The sequence below is a fragment of the Festucalex cinctus genome, chromosome 14, assembly GCF_051991245.1.
Source record: "Festucalex cinctus isolate MCC-2025b chromosome 14, RoL_Fcin_1.0, whole genome shotgun sequence".
Lineage (NCBI taxonomy): Eukaryota > Metazoa > Chordata > Actinopteri > Syngnathiformes > Syngnathidae > Festucalex > Festucalex cinctus.
This window is the reverse complement of record NC_135424.1, coordinates 20522501-20543242: the sequence shown is the minus strand read 5'-3', so window position 1 is coordinate 20543242 and position 20742 is coordinate 20522501. Positions and strand designations below refer to the sequence as shown.

At 37.7% G+C, this 20742-nt stretch overlaps 1 protein-coding gene across 1 annotated transcript in view; it reads left to right on the top strand.

The window, feature by feature from the left end:
• The first annotated feature begins 6555 nt into the window (after positions 1 to 6555).
• Positions 6556 to 20742, top strand: part of pcsk2 (proprotein convertase subtilisin/kexin type 2) — a 27290-nt gene continuing 13103 nt past the window's right edge. Inside the window, exons 1-5 of the mRNA XM_077495667.1 lie at positions 6556 to 6987; positions 8731 to 8835; positions 13038 to 13151; positions 13490 to 13598; positions 15010 to 15047. Coding sequence (XP_077351793.1) covers positions 6784 to 6987; positions 8731 to 8835; positions 13038 to 13151; positions 13490 to 13598; positions 15010 to 15047 — 570 coding nt within the window. The 5' untranslated portion in view covers positions 6556 to 6783. The remainder of the gene's footprint in view (positions 6988 to 8730; positions 8836 to 13037; positions 13152 to 13489; positions 13599 to 15009; positions 15048 to 20742) is intronic.

The window sequence follows — 20742 nt, the reverse complement described above, 5'->3', positions numbered from 1 at the left end:
ATCCTTAAACTCCCAGCCATTCTCACAGAAGCAATCCTGTTCGCTCCCGGCTGATTTACTGAATTTTGACTGATTTTGCAAGGACCCCAGATTATTGTGTTCTATTGCTATAAAAGCATGAAACCTATCAAAAGAAAGCTTAAAGTCTCTTCTTTAATCAGGAAAAAAAAAAAAGAAAAAAAGTATGTTTCTGTTTCCGTTTTGCAGCAAATAGCATTAGAAGAGAGCCAAGTTTCATCAGTTTTCACAAATTATTTAGAATTGTAAGTAATTTAGCTTTTTTTCTACATGGCCCTGGTTGATATCCTTTGCTCTGCTGCCACCTGCTGGCCGTTTATGCAATAACTACCATTTCTGCAACCGTTCTTTGCAGTTAAGAGGCTGCATCAAAGCCTTCTGTATGCTTGAGCATAAAAAAAATGCAAAAAACGTATAAACACATCTTTGGGGGACTTAAAACATTAAAAAAAATGTATTTACACTTTATAGGGAGCAAATGGAAGGGGAAAAAAAAAAAAAAAAAAAAAAGGTTTACACTCAGATACCTTGATTTAGTACCGGGGTTGTCCTTCACCGTTAGTACGGAATTCTCGTTACTGTGTATCGAATTATATATTATGGCCTAAAAACACCCAATAGTACAAAATTATTTTGTACTATTTTTTTAACCATATATACATATACATATAGTAAAAAATCTTGGAGGAAGGATCTGGTCCCTTTCCTGATCCATGTTAATTCTTGCTTTACATTTAAAAGAGAAAAAAAATAAATAAATTTAAAAAGTGTAGGCCTACTGTACAATAAATAGCATGTTTGATGTGTACATGACTATAGCGCCTGAGTAAAAAACAGCCATAGATATGAATAGGTGATGCTCACAGCTATGTTAAGTTCATGTCTATTCTTTCCATTAATCTACAATAAGTGTTTAAAGCAAAGGGCGCTTGCAGAAACGTGACCAGTGTTTTGAAGGCACCAAAGCACAGTTTAATGCCGCTGCAGCCAATTCTGGATACTAACTGATAGGGATGTAACGATATCCAAACATCACGACACGATATGAAGGTCATGATACGATTATCACGATATTGTGGGGGCGTTGGCGATATTTAAAAAAGATCACAATATTGTGTTTAAAAAATAAAAAAATAAAAACCTCATACTAAAAACAGCACAACATTGTGCTTTTGTACATAGCAATGCATATTATAAACCACCTGCAATCTCACAAGCACACATTGATCACTTCACAAGCAAATTAGGTTCCCCTTCATCTGAACAATTAGCATAGATTTTACACTTGGAAGGCCAAAACATGCCTAATGAAAATTAAATTGCACTAATAAACTAGCCACTAGAGGGTACTAGAACTACACAAATGGAAATCAACCTGACTTTTTAACAGATGTGTTGCTTTTAAATATTGTGAACATGACGATATTGTTATGATTCCGGTGTGACCGGAGAGTGGATCCCAGAACACAGGGGCAAGCGAGAGGTTTTATTCACAAAAACACGTGAATATGAACAAAGCGCTAGACACAGCCAGGAAAAAAGGTTAACAAAAAGGTGCTTGCAAAATGCAAGGAGGGAAATTAACACAACACAAAAAGACCCGAAGGCTACAAACCGCAAACACAAGAAAGCAACAACTTACTATAGCTATGAAACACGCCACATAAAAGTGGGAACAAAAAAAGAGACGTAGCAAAACTTACGTAGGCGAGAATCGAGAATCTTAGACAATAACTCGTAGCGAAGACGAAAAACAGTAGATGCACTGGACAATGGCTGTGAGCAGACGGAGCAACGACCCAACAGTGGCTGCAAGGAATCCCAGTCCTTATAAAGGCCTAATAGGTGATGCGCCGCAGGTGTGGTGCAGGGGACACGCCCCTCTCATTAATCAGGCACTGTGAGAAAAGAAAAACAACACTGAGAGAGCAGCAACATGACAGATATTGTGGCAGTTTTAATATCACGATATCATGATATTGCCCTTATCGTGACATCCCTACTAACAGACATTGAAACAAAAAAACAAAACAGAACAAAACAGGAATTAGTGAACATTGAACCACAAATACGTGTGGTATTACTGTATGTGACGTAAACAGACAAATATCCACGCTGTACACTTGTGAGGACTGAAAACTAGAACCTCACAACAAAAAAACAAGCTAGGAGGTCACACTATCGCCACGCTTGCCTTGTCACATTGTGAGCAGACATCATAAAAACACGCTCCACGATGGTTTGTAGATTAGCTGGCACCCTACAGAGGGGAAAATCACTATGTCACAGCAGTGTAGTTGTGAAAAATAAAAGCCGTGGGTTCTGTTAACCTGAATTACCTGTTTGTTGACCACAGAACTGTTTTTGGCTTATGTGGGTTATGTAAACAGCAACAGCACCTACATGGGCATACATAAGCATATACTTCAACAGAATGGGTATGTTGAACACCATTTTATAGCCAAACGTTTAAGTAGTAGATCTAATCTAAAGGAACACATTTTCATTCAATACCGAAGTCAATCAATCATGAGGTGCCTAACCATTTTAAATGACGCTCCCTAATTCGAAAGATTCAAGGTGAGATATAGTGCAAGGTAAATGAAACCAGCCCCCAAGATGAAGCCTGCTCTGTGCTTATTATTATTTTTTGATATCTGCCATCTTATCTTACAGAGGCAGACACCTGAAGAACCTCAGCACATAGATAGCGAGAGCATCAACCTTCCTGGTCCATCTTGTCACGTCACTGTGTAAACTATACCCATAACGCCTCTCTCACTGCGAGAAGTAAGTTGTCACTTAATGGAACTGTAGCTGAGCTTTCTTGAAATGGTCATACAGTATTATGCCATTTTTTTTCACTACTTGGAAGTGATCACCAGCCAACAGAGTAAAATTAATAGGTAACATTTCAATAATACTGTTAATGTACTTAAACAGACCTTGTTTAACAATGAAGGGAGAGCACTCAAAATTTCTTTTAAATGTGGTAGGCAGTAATAACCTTTACTACAACCCTGCTGTTTTGAGTCATATAACATAAGGTGTTTCCAGCATGCTGCATGTCCACTACTATTTTGGCAGCAGATCTCTGCAGTTCAGAGACTGCACCGACACAGTGACAGATATGTCAACAGTTCAGTTACACCGTGAAAGAGCATATGAACCTTTGCACGACTTCCTACTAAAATGTTAATTGATGACACAAATGGATTTTGAACCGTGTAAGGAAAGATATGAGTCGTCATTGTGAAATCCATGTTTCCTGCTACGAACAGGATTGATTTTTAGTCAAATGTCAGTTTGCATGTAGCTGCTGTGTCATCTTTTTCTGTGTTCTCACACTGAAACCGATAGCCGAAGCAGTGAAAGGCAGCAATAAGTGCTGCATGGAGCCTTAGGCATGGATGAAAAATTAAAGAACCTTTTTTTTCAGCGGCTGTATATTCTGACTGCTGTTCGTATCATGTATTTTTACTGTCCATTGTGTTTTGTGTTGTGCAGCTGTTTAGTCTATTGTTGCTGGGCGTCTTTTTAACACCCACGTAATAAATTATTATTATTATTATTATTATTATTATTATTATTATTATTATTATTATTATTATTATTATTATTATTATTATTATTATTATTACTGCTGTTAATGATCATACTTAAAGTAAACTAACACAACATATAAATGACCCTAGCCAATAACTATAATAAAATAAAATGCTGTGTAGCTATAAAGAAAATACAAATAAATTAAAAGCAAAAATTGACCGTTGTTGCTTTTATTCAGTAAGGCAAATACACTGTAGCACATCATTTAAAATAGTGATGCTGTGTAGCCATAGATAAATAAAAATGAATATATTCAAAACAAAATGTCAGCATTATGATAACAGTTGAGCATGGCTATAAATACTTTGAAAAATGAAATGTACAGTTTATTATTTGTATTTATTTTTACAACTGCAGTATTTATACAGTATAGTAGGCTACACATAAATGATAAGAACAATAAAACACAGTACAGTAAGACAATAATTTGCTCTGTTTTATTGTTGTTGATGACATCTTTAAATAGTATGAATAGTTTCAGTAGTATTCCTTTCCACACAATATTTGTATTGGTTTTGGAGTATATAATGTACGGAAGTGTGGAGATGCCAATGTGGAGTAAGCATTTTTGACTGGTGTATTTGCAAATATGTTCCAACATACTGGAAAATATGTTTTGTAATTATGCAAAAACATGCTTGTAATTATGTTTGAAAGTATTTATTTCAGACGCATTTCTAAATATGTTCGAACAAGTTTGCCAATGAAAGGTGAACATACAAAACACATAACTCCAAATAAGTAAAGTATATATATTTTAAATGATTTAAAATGATGACATGATAATTGAGTTTGGTACTAAAAAAATAATTTGGAAGTGACTTCTAAATATGAATAAATGCATCAACTTAGGGTGAGAAAAATCCTACAGATGTTCTCATTTTTGTATAAATGCGATGGTGTTATACTTCACCTTTCTTGTGAAATCACTTTTTCATCTGTGACAATCATTATTCCTTCCCACCGTGTCATGCTGACTTCACATCTTCCATTGCATGGAGCAGACACATCATCATCTTTGAGATAGAGAAGAAGAGATGATGAGATGAAGCTGCCATGCAGACACACTACTTTTGCAAAATAAAATATTCGTGATTCATCCGTCCACTCGGAACTTCTGCAGCAGTCCCTTATAGAATGCATGATTTGGAGGCTTTTTTTAAAGAACCTCTGGTGAGAAGTGAAAGATAATGGAGACCTTAGCTCGTTTGTCCGAGCTAAACAAATAATCTCTGTGCTGCAGAGTGGCGGTCGTGTGGGAGGAAACCTCCGGGGAGGCTGCAAACGGTGATTAGTAAACAGCCTCCACTTAGAGAAAACACCTCGTTTTTCCCTGAGCTGTTTCATACACTTTTGCCATGTTATGTAACCTGACAGCAGTCATTAGGGTGATCGATTAGTGTTATTTTCACTGCAGGTGCATATATGCGGCTCACAGAATTGGAGCATTCCTCCATTTGCAAAGAAAGTACTCCTGTGTCAGGCCCTTATATCTACCATAGTGTGTGAAGTAGCAGCTGGAGGAGCATTTTAATGAGAAGGTTTCTTTCTTTTCTCTTTTTTTTTTACAACCTGCTGCTCACGTCCAATTATACCGCATTCGAACTGTTCCTCCATTTCAACCTAGAAGGTCAGACTGCTTAGAATGGATGTTTACCATCTGTGAAACCTGAAAAGAGGAGACGTGGACCTAGTGGTGAGTGCAGTTTGGAGAAATTCAGTATGGAGGACAAAGCAACGAGCTAGGCTACACATACGTTTTCGATAGCATTTGTCCTCATCAGCTGACTAAGAATTTATGGACATTTATGTGAAGAATATTGCGTTACCTTGTGTATGAAATGCACTATATGTATAAGGCAAGGCAAGTTTATTTGTATAGCACATTTCATTCACAAGGCAACTCAATGTGCTTTACACAAGGAAAGAACCATCAACAAAGACAGAAGTTGACACTACAGAAGAGAAAAGTAGGTTACAAAATTTACGAAAAGAACATATATTGACAATGTTAAAACATTATACAGCAAACTTTAAAAACATTTAGCGCAAGGATTTTTTTTTTTTTTTTAAATAATTACCGTAATTTCCGGACTTGCCGCGACTTTTTTCACACGCTTTCAACCCTGCGGCTTTACAATGATGCGGCTAATATATGTATTTTATAATATAATATATATATATATACCTATAATATATGCTGCATCACAGGCACTGTTTGGAAAGAAAAGCTATGATATATTATTAAACCTTTGAAAACTCTCTGTGTACCGTCTTTCTTTTTAAATATCTCATGTTTCAGTGTTGGCACATGCGGCTTATAGTCAGGTGCGGCTTATGTATGTACAAAATGCCTTTTCCTTTAGAAATGTACTGGGTGTGGCTTATAATAAGGTGTGCCTTACAGTCCAGCAATTACGGTAAAAGGGAAAAACATGATTTAAAACTGTTTAAAAGACTTTAATCAAAGATATGAGGGGAAAAAAGCAGTTTTCAACCATTAAAAGCCTTTACACTCGGGGCTGACTTCACTTCTGTTGGCAGCTTATTCCATTTGTGTGCAGCATAACAGCTAAATGCAGCTTCACCATGTTTACGTGTATAAAGCTGACTTTGCCTGTAAGTAATTCATTACAGGACCCCACTTTGAGAACCATTACATTTGTGCACGTGTACCGAATATGCAGCATGGCTCATGTGGGCTCAAGTTGTGGATAATGAGAGAATGGAAAGGCCAGAATCTTATTTATTAAGGCTCACAATCGTCTTGGTTTCTAATGAGAGCAGAGAAGGATCTCTCCAGGGTGCTGAAAGTGAAGCAGCGACAGGACGCACAAGGTTGAGCCCCATTGGACCAATGTGACCGATTGGGAGGAGGAGGGCGAACAAACCTGAGGATGCACGTTTGCCCCACGCAGCACACACGAGCTCCCCACACAACCCGCAGCAGGCGAGGAAACACCAACTTGCAGAGATGCGCGCGCAAAACCTCTGATTCCACCTCCTCCTCCTTCCCCTTTCCTCCCTCCCTCCTCCTCTCATCTCTCACCAGGAGCATCCCTCCCTCCAAATATTCAAACACAAGCCGACGGGCAGCCCAGGCAAGAAGGCGCGTGCACACACACGCACGGACGGTATTGACACAAGCCGGTCACGATGCGCGGATCTCCCCGCCGTGCAGGGACACGCGTGGGATTTATGGTGCTGCTCAACGCGTTGCTGTTGCTGCTGCTAGCGACGGCGACGCAGGCTGCGGAGAGACACTCCACAGAGCATGTTGTGGTCCAGTTGCGCGAGGAGACGCCGGAGGAGGAGGCGCACCAACTTGCAGCACAACATGGGTACCAGAGTGCTCGCAAGGTAGGATGCTCGGACAAATAAAACATCAGTAGATGAAGATATATGTTTTTCAAAACAGGATTTTTCTTCTTCTGAGCCTTCACAAGCGTTTGTTTTGTTTTCAAGGCACTTCTGTGAAATGTGGTGACGTCACATCTCACTATAAGCCAGACTGGGTTATTAGACAGCATGTCTAAATGTAACTCAAAATAATTTTGTTTTTCTATGTGAAAAAAGTCACACAAGTACATGGATAATGACGAACTAATGAATGGATATGAAATAAAATGATAAATTGACCAATATAGTTGAAAATAAATCTAAACAAAATAAAGGATATAAAATACGTAGAAATGTGTGAATGTTATGTGAAAAATCTATATATAATAAAAACAAAACAACTTATATTAAATCACAGATGTAGTGATACATGAAAATAAATGTAAATAGAAAATAGATAATAACTCAATGATAAAATAAAACTATTTTTTAATTGAAAGTCATGCTATTCATGATGTATTTTCATATGAAAAAGAATACAATAGTGCAACTTTTATTTATTACATGTCTAATCTCAATAATAATAATAATAATAATCATAATAATAATAATAATAAAGAACAAAAAAATCATTTTCTTTTCTTGATAAGCTGCCAAAAAATGACTTTTTATGTATCTCTGTATATATTTGAAACATTTCATAAAAACATGCAATATGTGTATAAAAACAAACAAGAAAATAACATTGTTTTCTGTATTTTACCAACACAGGCACAGCCTTGAAATTAATCTCGCACCTCCCAACTACACACATTTTGAAGAGTCGTGACACATACACGCAGATGTCCATCCCTCTATTTGACATTTTATTCACCCTGAAGAAATGACATAAAATGTCTGGATAACATATACTATATACATGAACAAAGCACTAACAAAGCCTCCATGATGGAGAAGTAGAAATGAACCCCCTCCATCCCTGTGCTTTGACTGTGAGGGCCTGTCAAAATGGACGTGTGTGAAATTGCTCATTGGGAGGGTGTTGCAGGCAACGAGGCGTATCGCACGGAACTGCCTGCTCTGACTCTGAATCAGGATCTTCTGTTTGTTAATAATTGTGTCAATCTGTACTTCATCATTGTAATATTTTCTGTGTGGTATTTGTGTGATTGCTAGTTCATTTTCTTGTACAGTAGAGCAACGTCCCTCCTTTCCCATCTTACCTCCCTCCTCCCCTCACAGGTTATGTAATCGGCAGCTATATTTGTCTTGATGGGGTATGCGCCATTAAACAACGGCTGTTTTGTTTGAACTATCTTTAAATGTTGATTAATTAACAAGATGAGGGCACCGGAAATGGACTTGTGTGCAGGTTCGATTGAATACTCGGCTTTATTTTTGAGAGCAAAATAACAACAGTCATCAATGTCATATCCACATCTAGCAGGCTCATCACAGAGCGTTTATGCCGAGGATTGACCTGCCCCAACTCAGGCGGTTTTCAAGCATAAGGGGGTCTTTAATCTGGGCACGGCGCCTGAGGAAAAAAGCCATGCATCCCATTTCAGTGCTCTCATCATGCATTAGGCTTGAAAAATAAAAATAGAACCCCGATCCCCTTTCCTGAAAGCCTGGAATTCAGTTTCCTTTCCTCAACCTTTCTCAATTCTCGCCCAGTGTAGTGTTGCAATTGTATGTCAATCAGGGCATGATTTCAACACATTGTTATTCATCTCCTTTGTGCACCATTTTGTTTTTACTCAGGTGGCCTTTGGAAAGGGGCTCTACCACTTCTATCCTCAGGATTCTTCCAAGAAGCGGAGCAAACGCAGCGTTCGAGGCAGACAGCGACTCCTGGAAGACAGCAGGGTAATTATTTGACATGTCAAGTCAAAAATGTTCTCTACAATATGTTCACCTGTATGTGCCCCCACTATTCGAAAGACAACATTCTGGTAGAGTAACGACCATCGTGGCTCACCTGTTTTCGGGGTTTGATCATAATATGTTGGCAAGCCGAGCCTTTAACTCATTCACTGGCAGCTATTGCTATAAATACATGGAACCTACCAAAACAAATATTAGTCTCTTCTTTCACCAGGGAAAAAAAAGCACATTTCTATCTGTTTCTGTTTTGCAGCAATTAGCATTAGAATATAACTAAGTTTCATCAATATTCACAATTCTGTTTAAACTGGGGAAAAGAGCTTTTTTTGCAACATGGCCCTAGTTGATCTCTTATACTCTGCTGGCCATTTTTTTTTTGTAATAACTACCATTGCTTTAAGTGACCTCTTCAGGTCAGAGGCTGCATCAAAGCCCCTGTATGCTCTAGCATTAAAAAAACCTAAAAAAATAAAATAAATAACAAAAATAAATAATAATAATACTACTACTACTAATAATAATAATAATAATAATAATAATAATAATAATAATAATAATAATAATACGTATAAACCCGTTTTTGGGACCATGGCAATATTTAAAACAGAACGTTTTTATACGTTTTTGGGAGCACATGACTTAAACGCTGATCTTATTTTCAGTCGACAGCAAATGACAAAATGGTCGCTCACTGATATGAATAAAAATGGATAGATTTTGCTATACTTCACATTCCACGAAGCCAATATTAATCAGAATACCACGTTTACACTAGTGGGAGTTCACAGAAAATATTATTGTAGCCTAAACATATTTGACTTAATTTCTCATGAAATAATGTACACAAATGGATGAAAGTATGATAACGGGCACAACTAATTGGAACTGTTGATGAGTGAAATACAACAAGTTGTTTTCCATTGCACAGCACTGCCTCTGTTTGGGGAATATGGTTTTCTTATTTCGGTGGTGAACAATGAAAACCCATGCCACATTGTACGCAGCATTCAGACTATGACTAGTTTTTGTAATTAATAGCCATCTTGTCTCAGCACGGCACACTTGAAACCCATTGCTGATCAGTTCGTATAGTTTTGCCAATGGAAAGCCACCAATAACAAATTCAAGTTAGTACCACAGGAAATCGCAAAAAACACGTCACAGTGAACACATCAGTCAGAATGAGCCACATCAGCAACCAATGAAGGTGGATGGGCATATACTGTCACTAATTTTTCAAGAATGTTACATTCAATTTAGAGTATACAACAGGCGATCAGCTTCGGCTCTTCAGCCAACGCAAATACAGTCTTCAACCCAATTTGCTGGGTCAAAATAATGAACCCAACATTGGGTAAAAGTAACCCAATCTGCTCAAAATCCACAGCTAGCCAGCAAGTGGGTAAGGAACACAATCCAGTTTTCGCGTGCAATCGTTTCAAAGAAACGATGTGAGCCATTTTCCAGTGCACAACAATGATGTCACAACACTAATTGATATCAATCACATCGGCATGGATTAACAGGATTGTGCTAATTGCTACTATCGGAACAAAAATTGCCATAAAATATCTGGGATTCTATTTTGTTTCCATGGAATTGGAGGAAATTTGTATTTGTCGCTTGCTGTCCATGAGATAGATTTATTGATGTTGTGATCATTTTAGCGTCAAAACCTCCAAGCCGCTGTGTGACTCATACAAACTGTTTTCCCCTCTGCTGAGCGCCTCTTAGTCACTCAAAAACTCTGAATCATCCACTATCTTTTTATGAGGTACGTTTTAAGAAGAGATTTTCTACAAAGGTTGTGTTTATGTGTTTTGTTCCCGTTTAAATTCTTGCTTTCAAACATCTTCCTGTGGAGCTTTATGAGATAAGTGGTACTTAGTTAACTGTGGGTGCAGCGGTGACGCTGTGTCGGCGGAGTAAATGACAGTTTTCGAATATGCTCTTGTTGTTGTAGAAAAAAAATCGCAGTATGTATGCACGATATGAAGCAAGTAAAATAAAATATCCCATTTTAATTCTTGTCACCCTACTTTGCTCATTGTTTTTTCTTTTTCATTTGCTTTATTTCTGCTGGTATGAAACTAGCTTAGAACCATTTTTCTTTTCTCCTCAAAGTCTGCGCTTCATGTGCCGAGGCCCAGAAAAGAGAAAAACATTAATTAATTAATTAAGTTATTTAATTATAGTAATCGCTTCAGCCCTAATTCACAACATTTTGGCAGGATTTTCAAAAATATAAACATTTGCAGTGTTCTCATTTTTATGCATGAGATAAACCTGCTGTTTTAACAGGGTTGTGATACCAATCCTGTGCACCGCCTCAGGTATTGGCTCCTATGCATGACTGATTTAATGTCGCCCGTATATCACGGTGTCAAGTGTCTTCCTGCCGTCCTCCTCGACCAAATAAAATAAGATTGCTGCAAGAACTAGTAAATTCAAGGTCTGTAGCTCATTGCCAATTAAAGTTCAACAGCTGTCAAAGTACAATCAAGGCTTGTTTTTTGGCAACAGATGGCACAAATAAACCAGTAAACAAACCATTAGTGGAAGAGATTGTAGTTATCTTTAAAATGCCACAACGGCTTATGCGTCTGTGGTGTGTGCATTCCTGGAAGCATTAAATGTACTGGAGGGGAGAGTTACATTGATTTTTCTATTGTCCCAGGAGTCTTGGTAGGAATCTATTAGTGGAGCACAGTGACCCACTTCTTTCATGAATCATTTTCCTTTATCGTCTGTATGATTCTCTGTGATTGGTTGGCAACCAGTCCAGGGTGTCCCCCGCCTACTGCCCAGAGCCAGCTGAGATAGGCGCCAGCAGCCCCCGCGACCCTTGTGAGGAATAAGCGGTCAAGAAAATGGATGGATGGATGTATGATTCTGAAAATGTCCAATGCTTGCCGTCTTGGAACAATTCCACAAGAAGCCAGGAGGCTATTTTATTTTGGATAATTATAGTTATTGTGTGAATGTTACGAGCAAAATTCTTTATATTTATTACTATTCTCCTATTATTTTATTTTCATATTTCTCAACAATTCAATTTTCCTCTAAATGTTGAGCTTATTCAGGATGGATTGCGGACTATTTTTCCCGACAGAAAATTCCCACAGAAAATCTCAATGTTTATGAATGGAGACGTATTATGGATTTATCTATCTCAACTCAGTAAATAAGTAAGTCACGTGACCAAACCAAGACAACAGTTGAGCTGTGACGGGCGCTATCTGAGCCTTTAAACACTGTGATGTCATTAAATGTCAGTACAGCACAAAATGGCCACCCCCTGAGATGGATAAAAATGGGTGGATTTTTCTGCTTAATTCACATTCACATATCAATTCTCAGAGGAAATTCAGCAGTACCAATACAGGGCAAAATATGTCAATCCCTTTTCAATTCACCTTGCACCTTTAGTACTCGTGTTGTGAATTTAATTAGCTCACGATATATTAGAATACCAACTATTAGCATTTGATAGTGTTAGCATGAAATGCAGTATTTTATTTTTAAAGACTTATATTCTCATGTTTCATGTTCACTTTGTGTTTGAACAACGTGAAACAGTTGGGAAAGGACATTCTGAAATAAATGACTATTCTTAAAAAATGAATCCACGGTAGGGAGATACTCTCAAATACTTGTGTGGTATTTGGCGCTGTCATTTGGAGGATCGTCTGATTGCGCTGATTGACGGCGTGTGCTGCGTGCTTCCCGATTGCTCAGAGCACGCTGTAAAAAGATGAATAGGTTTTAAAAGGCCATCTTGAGTGCTGCTCTATACTGCCTTATCTATCAGCGGCAGTTAAAAAAACAAAAAAACAAAAAACAACAAAAAACAACCACAATGCCTGTTTTTGTACCTCGTCACACTGGAGAAGACTTAATCACCCGAATGTATGTGCTGGAGGACATTTTGAAGAATTATACGTGTTTGTGTTTTGTGGACTTGAGCTATGGACGGGACAAAAACAGCATCTTTTGTCTTTTCCAGAGGTAAATGATCAGTTTCAGTGCCAAACTGTGGTCTCTGTATAATGTTTAGCTCTTTTAACTCTTAACAATCATATAAGTGTAAAAAGAAGTTGACATAAAAAAGCTATTATTTTCCTATTGTGAAATGTTTGGTATTTGCCATGTTTAAAAGCTAGCAATGTGTCTATCTTTCTCAGGTGAAGAACATTCTGGACCAAGACGGGTTTAACCGTCAGAAGCGCGGCTACCGAAGTTTAGACGACCTGGAAGTGAACATAAGTGACCCGCTGTTCACCAAACAGTGGTACCTGGTGAGTCACCGTCCTAACCCAACCTTCATAAGCATACATATTCCCCACGACATCCACGATCAGTAGTTAGTCACACTTTAATTAGCCATGCCAATACACCGCCGCATGCGCAGCGCCCCTCTCATTTAAGCCTGAGTGGCAAGTGTGACATTTACGGCTGCTGAAAGCCCGCCGCTCTTCATCAGAGGGAAACAGCCCAGGCCGTCTTTCGCAAAAGGCACCGTTATCTCTGACGTTACCTTCGCCAAAGCAGCCCACCCACACATCCTCCTTCCTTGATATTGTTTTTTCCCTCACCTGGATGCTGTGAGTCATGGATTTATATTTTGCATGATTAGATCAACACGGGCCAAGCAGACGGGACCCCCGGGCTGGATCTTAATGTGGCTGAGGCCTGGCAACTGGGCTACACAGGCCAAGGTGTCACCATCGCAATCATGGATGACGGCAAGTATTCGTAACCTCACCTCACCTACCTGTGTCTATGCCATTTTTATTCACATACATTATAAGGTAGATTTGACGTGAAAGTGGTCATTGAGTTTACGTTTGACGTAAGTCTCTTTGGATGAGAAGGTGTAGCAACAAGTCGAAATCAAAAAATATGTTGAAATGTACTAGATTTAATAGAAAAAAATACATTAATACTAATAATCAACAGAAAAACATTTTATTTCACAAAGCTGTGTTACTTTGCACATTAATTTCATTAACACATACTGTATTAAGACACAACTGTGAAGCACCCCCCCAAAAAATCAACACTCAAAAATGTAAAGCTGAAATATGAATATTTAAAATTTAAAATTGAATAGGATGGCAGGGCGAATGACTGGTGAGCACGTCCGCCTCCCAGTTCTGAGGACTCGGGTTCGAGTCCAGACATCCTGGGTGGAGTTTGCATGTTCTCCTGGTACTTGCACATTCCCTGGTTTCTCCTCCCACATTCCAAAGACATGCATTGCAGGTTAATTAGGTCCTCCGAGTTGTCCCTAGGTGTGCTTGTATGTATGGATGGTTGTCTGTCTCTGTGTGCCCTGCAATTGGCTGGCAACCAGTCCAGGGTGTACCCCGCCAACTGCCCATAGCCAGAGATAGGCTCCAGCACCCCCTGCGACCCTTGTGAGGAATAAGCGGCTAAGAAAATGGATGGATGGATGGATGGATGGATGGATGGATGGATGGATAGATGGCAACTAGACAGCATGGTGTAGTTATTTTAAATTATTAAAATAATTACTTAAACACTGATATTTACTAGACTCTTAATTAGTTACACCTCCTATAAACATCTCTTTGCATAACAAAGTACCAAAAATAGTTAGTTTGTTAGAGTAGTTTTAAACCACTGACAATGATAAATAGAACAAATGAGTGCCATAGATCAATAAGGGTACTCTTGTTAATTGATTATGAATAGAAAATACTTGGTAAATCATTAATGAATGACTTAAAAGTGTTACTTCATCAAGCTCAATGTGGTCTCACTATTTGGTATGCAAGATGTCACTCTACCTGCCTCACCTTGCTCTTAATGAATAACTTTTAGCAGTTTATTAAGTCTTGCCAAACAAAGTAATTAATATAAACAAGTTATAAAGCAATAATGAGGGCACCCTTGTTATATTAATATGTCTGTGATTGCCAATGTCAATCAAAACAGAGCATGATTAGCTTTGTCATGGCTGAATGTTTATTACCCTTGTATTGGATCTCATTACACTGTGTGGGAAAATGGGGATCGTTTTCTATGATTTCCAATTACAAATTGTGATGAAAAATACAGATGACATTACTGTCTTAAAGCTGTGTCACATTGTTAGCTGTCCCTAATATACATGTCAAAATTGCATTTCAGGCATTGACTATCTGCATCCAGACCTGGCATCTAATTATGTGAGTATCTCATTATTGAATTGCAAAAGTTCCCTCGCTCTTATTAATAAGCAAAGCAGGGGACTCAGTTGGCCGATGGCAGGTGCTTTCCGAGGCGCCGTCATGGCTGCCGGCTCTCCTTGTCATGCTTGGCGGAGGACACGGGAGTGGGTAGCGGGGACAGGAGGACGGCCGGGCTGTTTAATGCTAATGCAGGCGGTGCTGTGGCAGGCACGATGGCAGGCCGATCTGTCACCAGCGCAGATAATGCCAGGGTAGTCGGGGCTGCATAATGTGATGTTCTACCTCCAGCATACTGATAAAAGCTTAAAGGACAAGCGGGAGGATGACATAACAAGGAAATGGGAATTTTTTGGACCGTAGCATTTGCAGCTTAAAACTGCATTGATGTGTGTTTTGTGTTTGGGGAATGTGCCTGACCCATCCAGAAAAAAAAAGATGCTTGCTGTTTTTAGTAGTGTTTACGGACACATTTCTGAAATATGTGCACGCATTAGGAACATACTAATAAGAATATACCATAAATACAGTCGTAAACTTACAACAAAAACAGCTACAATGATACAGTTACAAAGTTACAAGAATAAAGTTTATAAATTTTAAAAATAAAAATATATTGCGTTGTGCCTCTTGCGTCCTGGCCGATGGAGCTGCTGCGCCCCTGGTACAATGTAGAAATTTTGGTGTCAAAAACGTAGAATAGATTTTAGACTCCCAAAAGGCAGTTTGTGGTGCAGATGGTGTCACATGACTACCGACTACATCATCCGCAAAAGGAGATCTTGTAGTTTACCTGCGTAAATGCATATTGCGTGTTCCAATCTCATGCACGGATCCTGGCGAGTCAATTTCTGCTTTCACAATTACAAAGATTGCGTGTGCTTCGACCACCCTGATTTTAACCCTATCAAACCATGAAATAAATGAGAGGAAATTCTGATACTTTGTAAATAGAGTATTTCTTGGTCTTTTTGCACAAACAAATTTTGGAAAATCAACTTCCACATGTGACTTTTGATTTGTGTCATATTTGATACATCCAGTCACAATGCTCTAAATTCTCACATTTATAACTGTCAAAAATATAATAATGAACAGACATATCAAATATATTAGTATTTCCAAAAATCAGAACATTTCCCACTATTGCTTCGCCTTTCTCAATTGGGGCGCTCTTGTAAGGTCTTACAGATGGGTGATCCTGCTCTCTCGTGAATTGCAAGTGCATGTGTCAGATCATATATGTCAGGGTTTTAATGGGAAAAAAAATATACTCATGAAATAGAGGGCTCAAAATGTCTTGTACAGTGGTACCTCGAAATTACGAAATTAATTGGTTCTGGAAGAAAGTTCTTAAGTAGAAAATTTTGTAAGTAGAGACGCATTTTCCATGTAAATGCCCTAATCCGTTCCAAGCCTCCCAAAATTCAGACATAAATGTTTTATAAAGCATAAAAATGCATCAAAACATGTAACAAATACACGTTACAATTAGATTATTGCAGAATAAATGAGAGTTGTACATAATGTAATAAACAAAGAATAAAGAATAAAAAAAAAAAAAAATCCTTCGGAAATGTCCAAGGCAAACATCATCTTAGTGAGCAACACTTTTTCTGGGCGATTCTTTTAAACAAATTCTGAAACTTCATGGAAACTTCCGGTATGGCGAGGCATCTTTTTTTTTTTTTTTTTTTTTTTTTTTTTAAAAAGGCCCATCTCGTCACAATTAAAAACGTACTGTACCTTCATCAATCACCAATTGTTTGAATTTTTGCACAAATTCGTTGGCCATTCGTTCATACATTTACGAAAAACTATCGGAACACCTCATGGGCCGCGGGATGAATGATGTGGATGCTGTATAGACACCGATCTAGTATACGCTCATAGATACCTATGGTAGAGGTTCCTCTTAGCCAATGGGATGCCAGAAACATGCACAAACACCGATCTAGTATTTATGCTCATAGGTACCTATGGTAGGAAATAGCTATAGCCGAAAGTATGCTGCGTTCGGTAATGTATTTTTACCTTTCGTATCTAGAAATTTATTCCGTAACAAGAGGCAATATTTTCCCGTTGAGGAGTTTCGTAACTCGAAAATTCCGTATGAAGAGACGTTCGTAAGTAGAGGTTCCACTGTATTTAATATGAGACATTTGGCTTTATAGGTTAGAGGGAATGAGGGGAGCTGCTTCAATTGGCTGGGAGTCAGCTGTGTTCCCTCACATAATGGCACAAACACTCTCTTCTATCTGCGCTACTCTAGCAAAATATCAAAAGAAAGAAGATTCCACCCATGAACATAGTTAGACTGTGCTTTGTGTATGAAAATAGTGCATGTTAAGAATGTAAAGTTACAAAAATGCTTTACTTGCTAGCTGGCAGTGAGTAATTACTACTGTGAGAGGAGAAATTAGAATGAAAAAATACAGCAGAGGATAAGAGGCATACTGTAGGTTTCCTACCTTAATTGCTCGTGTCCCACCATTTTTTTATCAATAAATGCAGCACTGATCAGCACAAATGTGCCATCTGTTACCTGAAATCCTGCAAATGCACGGATGCCAGCCTGGTCCCAGTAATAAAAAGCCAACCAATGAGTCCCTCCTGGACCATAAAAGTCAGGCCGCTTCATCCAAGCTCGTATTACATCCTCCCGTGAGCCTTACTCTGGCGGTTGCCTTTGCACCGCTCCTCGTTTCTTGCCTGTGAACAGAGACCAGCCTTGACCCAAAAATAACAGTGGGCCTTAGCAGGGATGATATAGGAGCATGCGCCGCTGACTTGATGGTGCACACTGCGCCTTCAGCCGTGTTTGTTTGAACTAGAGTGCGTTCAAGAGTGACGCGGTGTTCTGTAAGTAATCCTGCTTTAGTTTCTACAATGCTACCTCAGACGTAATGTGATATCAGATGGATTCTAAAGCCCAAAATGTCATCATTTATCTTGTGTGGCTTGCTACTGTTTGTGTTCGTATTAATCCAAATATTAGCATCATTTCAAAGAGCAACATTTTTATGTTGAATTACTGTAATGGGTTGTGCACAATAAGACATGGCACATTTACTTAAAAAGGGCAATTCACTCATTGGGCTGAAAACAACCATAAACACATTCGTATTAGAGGAGTAAATGAGTCTTTTGGAACATGGAGACATTTAGATGCATTTCAACGCTTGTTATCTTTTAACAATTTGGGTAATACACCATCAGTGCTGATAAATAGATCTTCCTCTTTGTTTTCATAGATACACAGAGATTATTTGAAGTTCAAAATCTCTTATTAGGGAAACACTGTTATCAGTGACACTGATGTTGCCATGACGACAGGTTTTGCTATCACATTCCTGAGATGTTCCTGATTGTTGTACTGGTTGAACAGATTGAAGAAGTGGGAACGAAGCAACTTCAGTTACATTCACGGTGCCTTGTACACCAAGGACAGTAAAGCTCAAATACTTATTGTATCTGCTTTAGATCTGCAGAGCAAACAGAATTATTTAAGCATGCTGGAATAGTAAGGTAGCAGAATAAAGGAAAAAAAAAATGGATTAATGTTCATATATTACAAGAATAAAGGTGTAATATTACAAAAAAAAACTCTTTGTCATGATTTTATGACTATAATTTATGATATTTGAATTGTTACATTCGAGCACAAACTAGTTAACTGTTGAGGATCTCAAGTTACTACGACTGCTCGTAATAATAATAATAATAATAATAATAATAATAATAATAATAATAACAATAACATTTCTTCTTTTTACATTACAACTATTTTCTTGAACTTTTTCATCCTCTTTTAATTGAACATTATTCTTATTACAGTGGGACTTTCTTGTTTTACATAACTAACTTTATCACTGCAATATTAAGTCCTTAATTATTGTAATATTATGACCATTCTCTTAAAATTATGACATAAATGTTTATTATGTTTATTTTTGACTTTATTTTAGTAATGTTGTGACAATTCTAACAAAATGATGTTTTCTTGTAGATTTAAGACTACTTGCTACGCTACAACTTTGTTCCCCACAATGTGACTTAATTTCAAGGTCCCTAATTCTCCTGCACCAAGCAATAAGTCATAATTCAAAAGTATTTTGTGAACCAGTTTAACAAGCATCAGTTTGTTATCTTAATATAGAATAATAATAATAATAATTATCTGTTATCAGGTCTGGTAAATGTACCTTTTTGTATGTTCTCTCTGTTTGTCCCGTATTAGACGGTGATTTATGACTAATCACGCCAGCGTTCAATCAACTTGAGTTTGCTTTAGTGCAGTAGACGGATGTGAGTAATACAACTCCAGTCAATACGTCTCCTGTTGCTTGTCATTTCCCTCTAAATTGAAAACATTTTTACTTCATTTGTCATCTACTTTAGACAACTATATATTATAGTTTGTATATCTGTGTGGTGCCTCTAAAGATGTACATGGATAGAAAGTAATGTAGAATTTAAAGTAAGCAATTTCCCATTGAGTTAAGACGACAACAGATGACAGAAGCACAAAATCTGTTTGGGACCTCCATGTTCTCTCTGTCACCTTGTTCATTAATCAGATGTATTTCTCGATGATGACAGATCTGACACCAATGTTAACAGAAACTCTAACTCATGCCGAGAAAACAAAGGTTGCATGGGCAAGGATAATAACAGCCTGTGTTCAGATAATGACAGAGGCACAATCCAGTCAACATAGCCGCTAATTGATCTGATGCATTTTCTCACTACGCGGATACTGAATACTTCTCCGTACTCAAAAACACATGTCCAAGGAATAAAACAGTTCACAGCAGGTAGCGCAGCCCTTAATAACAGCATGACATGTTCCAAGAAAAACATGTAATTATCCTATTTTATTCCTCTGTTTCTATTCCTATCACATTTGGTTTCATACAATTCAGTTGTGTCTGGGATTGATTAGAATTTGTGCAACCCCCACAATTCCTGTTGGTTTGTTTTATTAGAGGATCAGCATCACTGTTGTGTCTGCAAGATAAATGTGCTACAGCCATGAGATATTGATTATTATTATTAGACACTTAGACACTTATTGATTCTAGATATTTGTAGACATAGGGGTTGGTTTGGGAGTCATAAAATGACTTTTTGAAATCAAGCAATCCCAATCCACTTTATTTATGGCACATTTTACAAACAAGCGTTTCCAAAGTGCTGCACATTAAGATCCGAACACTATTATACACATTAAATCTAGTAAAATAAACTAAAAAATAAAGAAAAAGAAAAAACAGTCAATAAAATACTAAAATACAATAAGTAAAATAGAAAAATAAAAAAATAAAAAATAAATACATAAAAAAAATAAAAAATAAAATAAAATACAAAAACACAAAAAGACCTCGAGGACAACAGAATTCACGCTGAACTAAAAGACAATGAATAAAAGTGTGTTTTAAGACCTGATCTGGAAGAGGTCTGAAATGTTTGAACATACATTTCACAGCTTTAAAAAGCAATCAATAAGATATTAAAATCAGTTCTAAAATTAACAGGAATCCAGTGCAAAGACGCCAGGATTAGCAATATATGTTCATATTTTCTGTTTCCCATTAAAAGTCAATCTTAAAGTAAATCTTCATACAAATGCATACCAGTAAGACAGATATACAGAATGATTGTCACTATGCATAAGTACTGTATTTCAAACCAG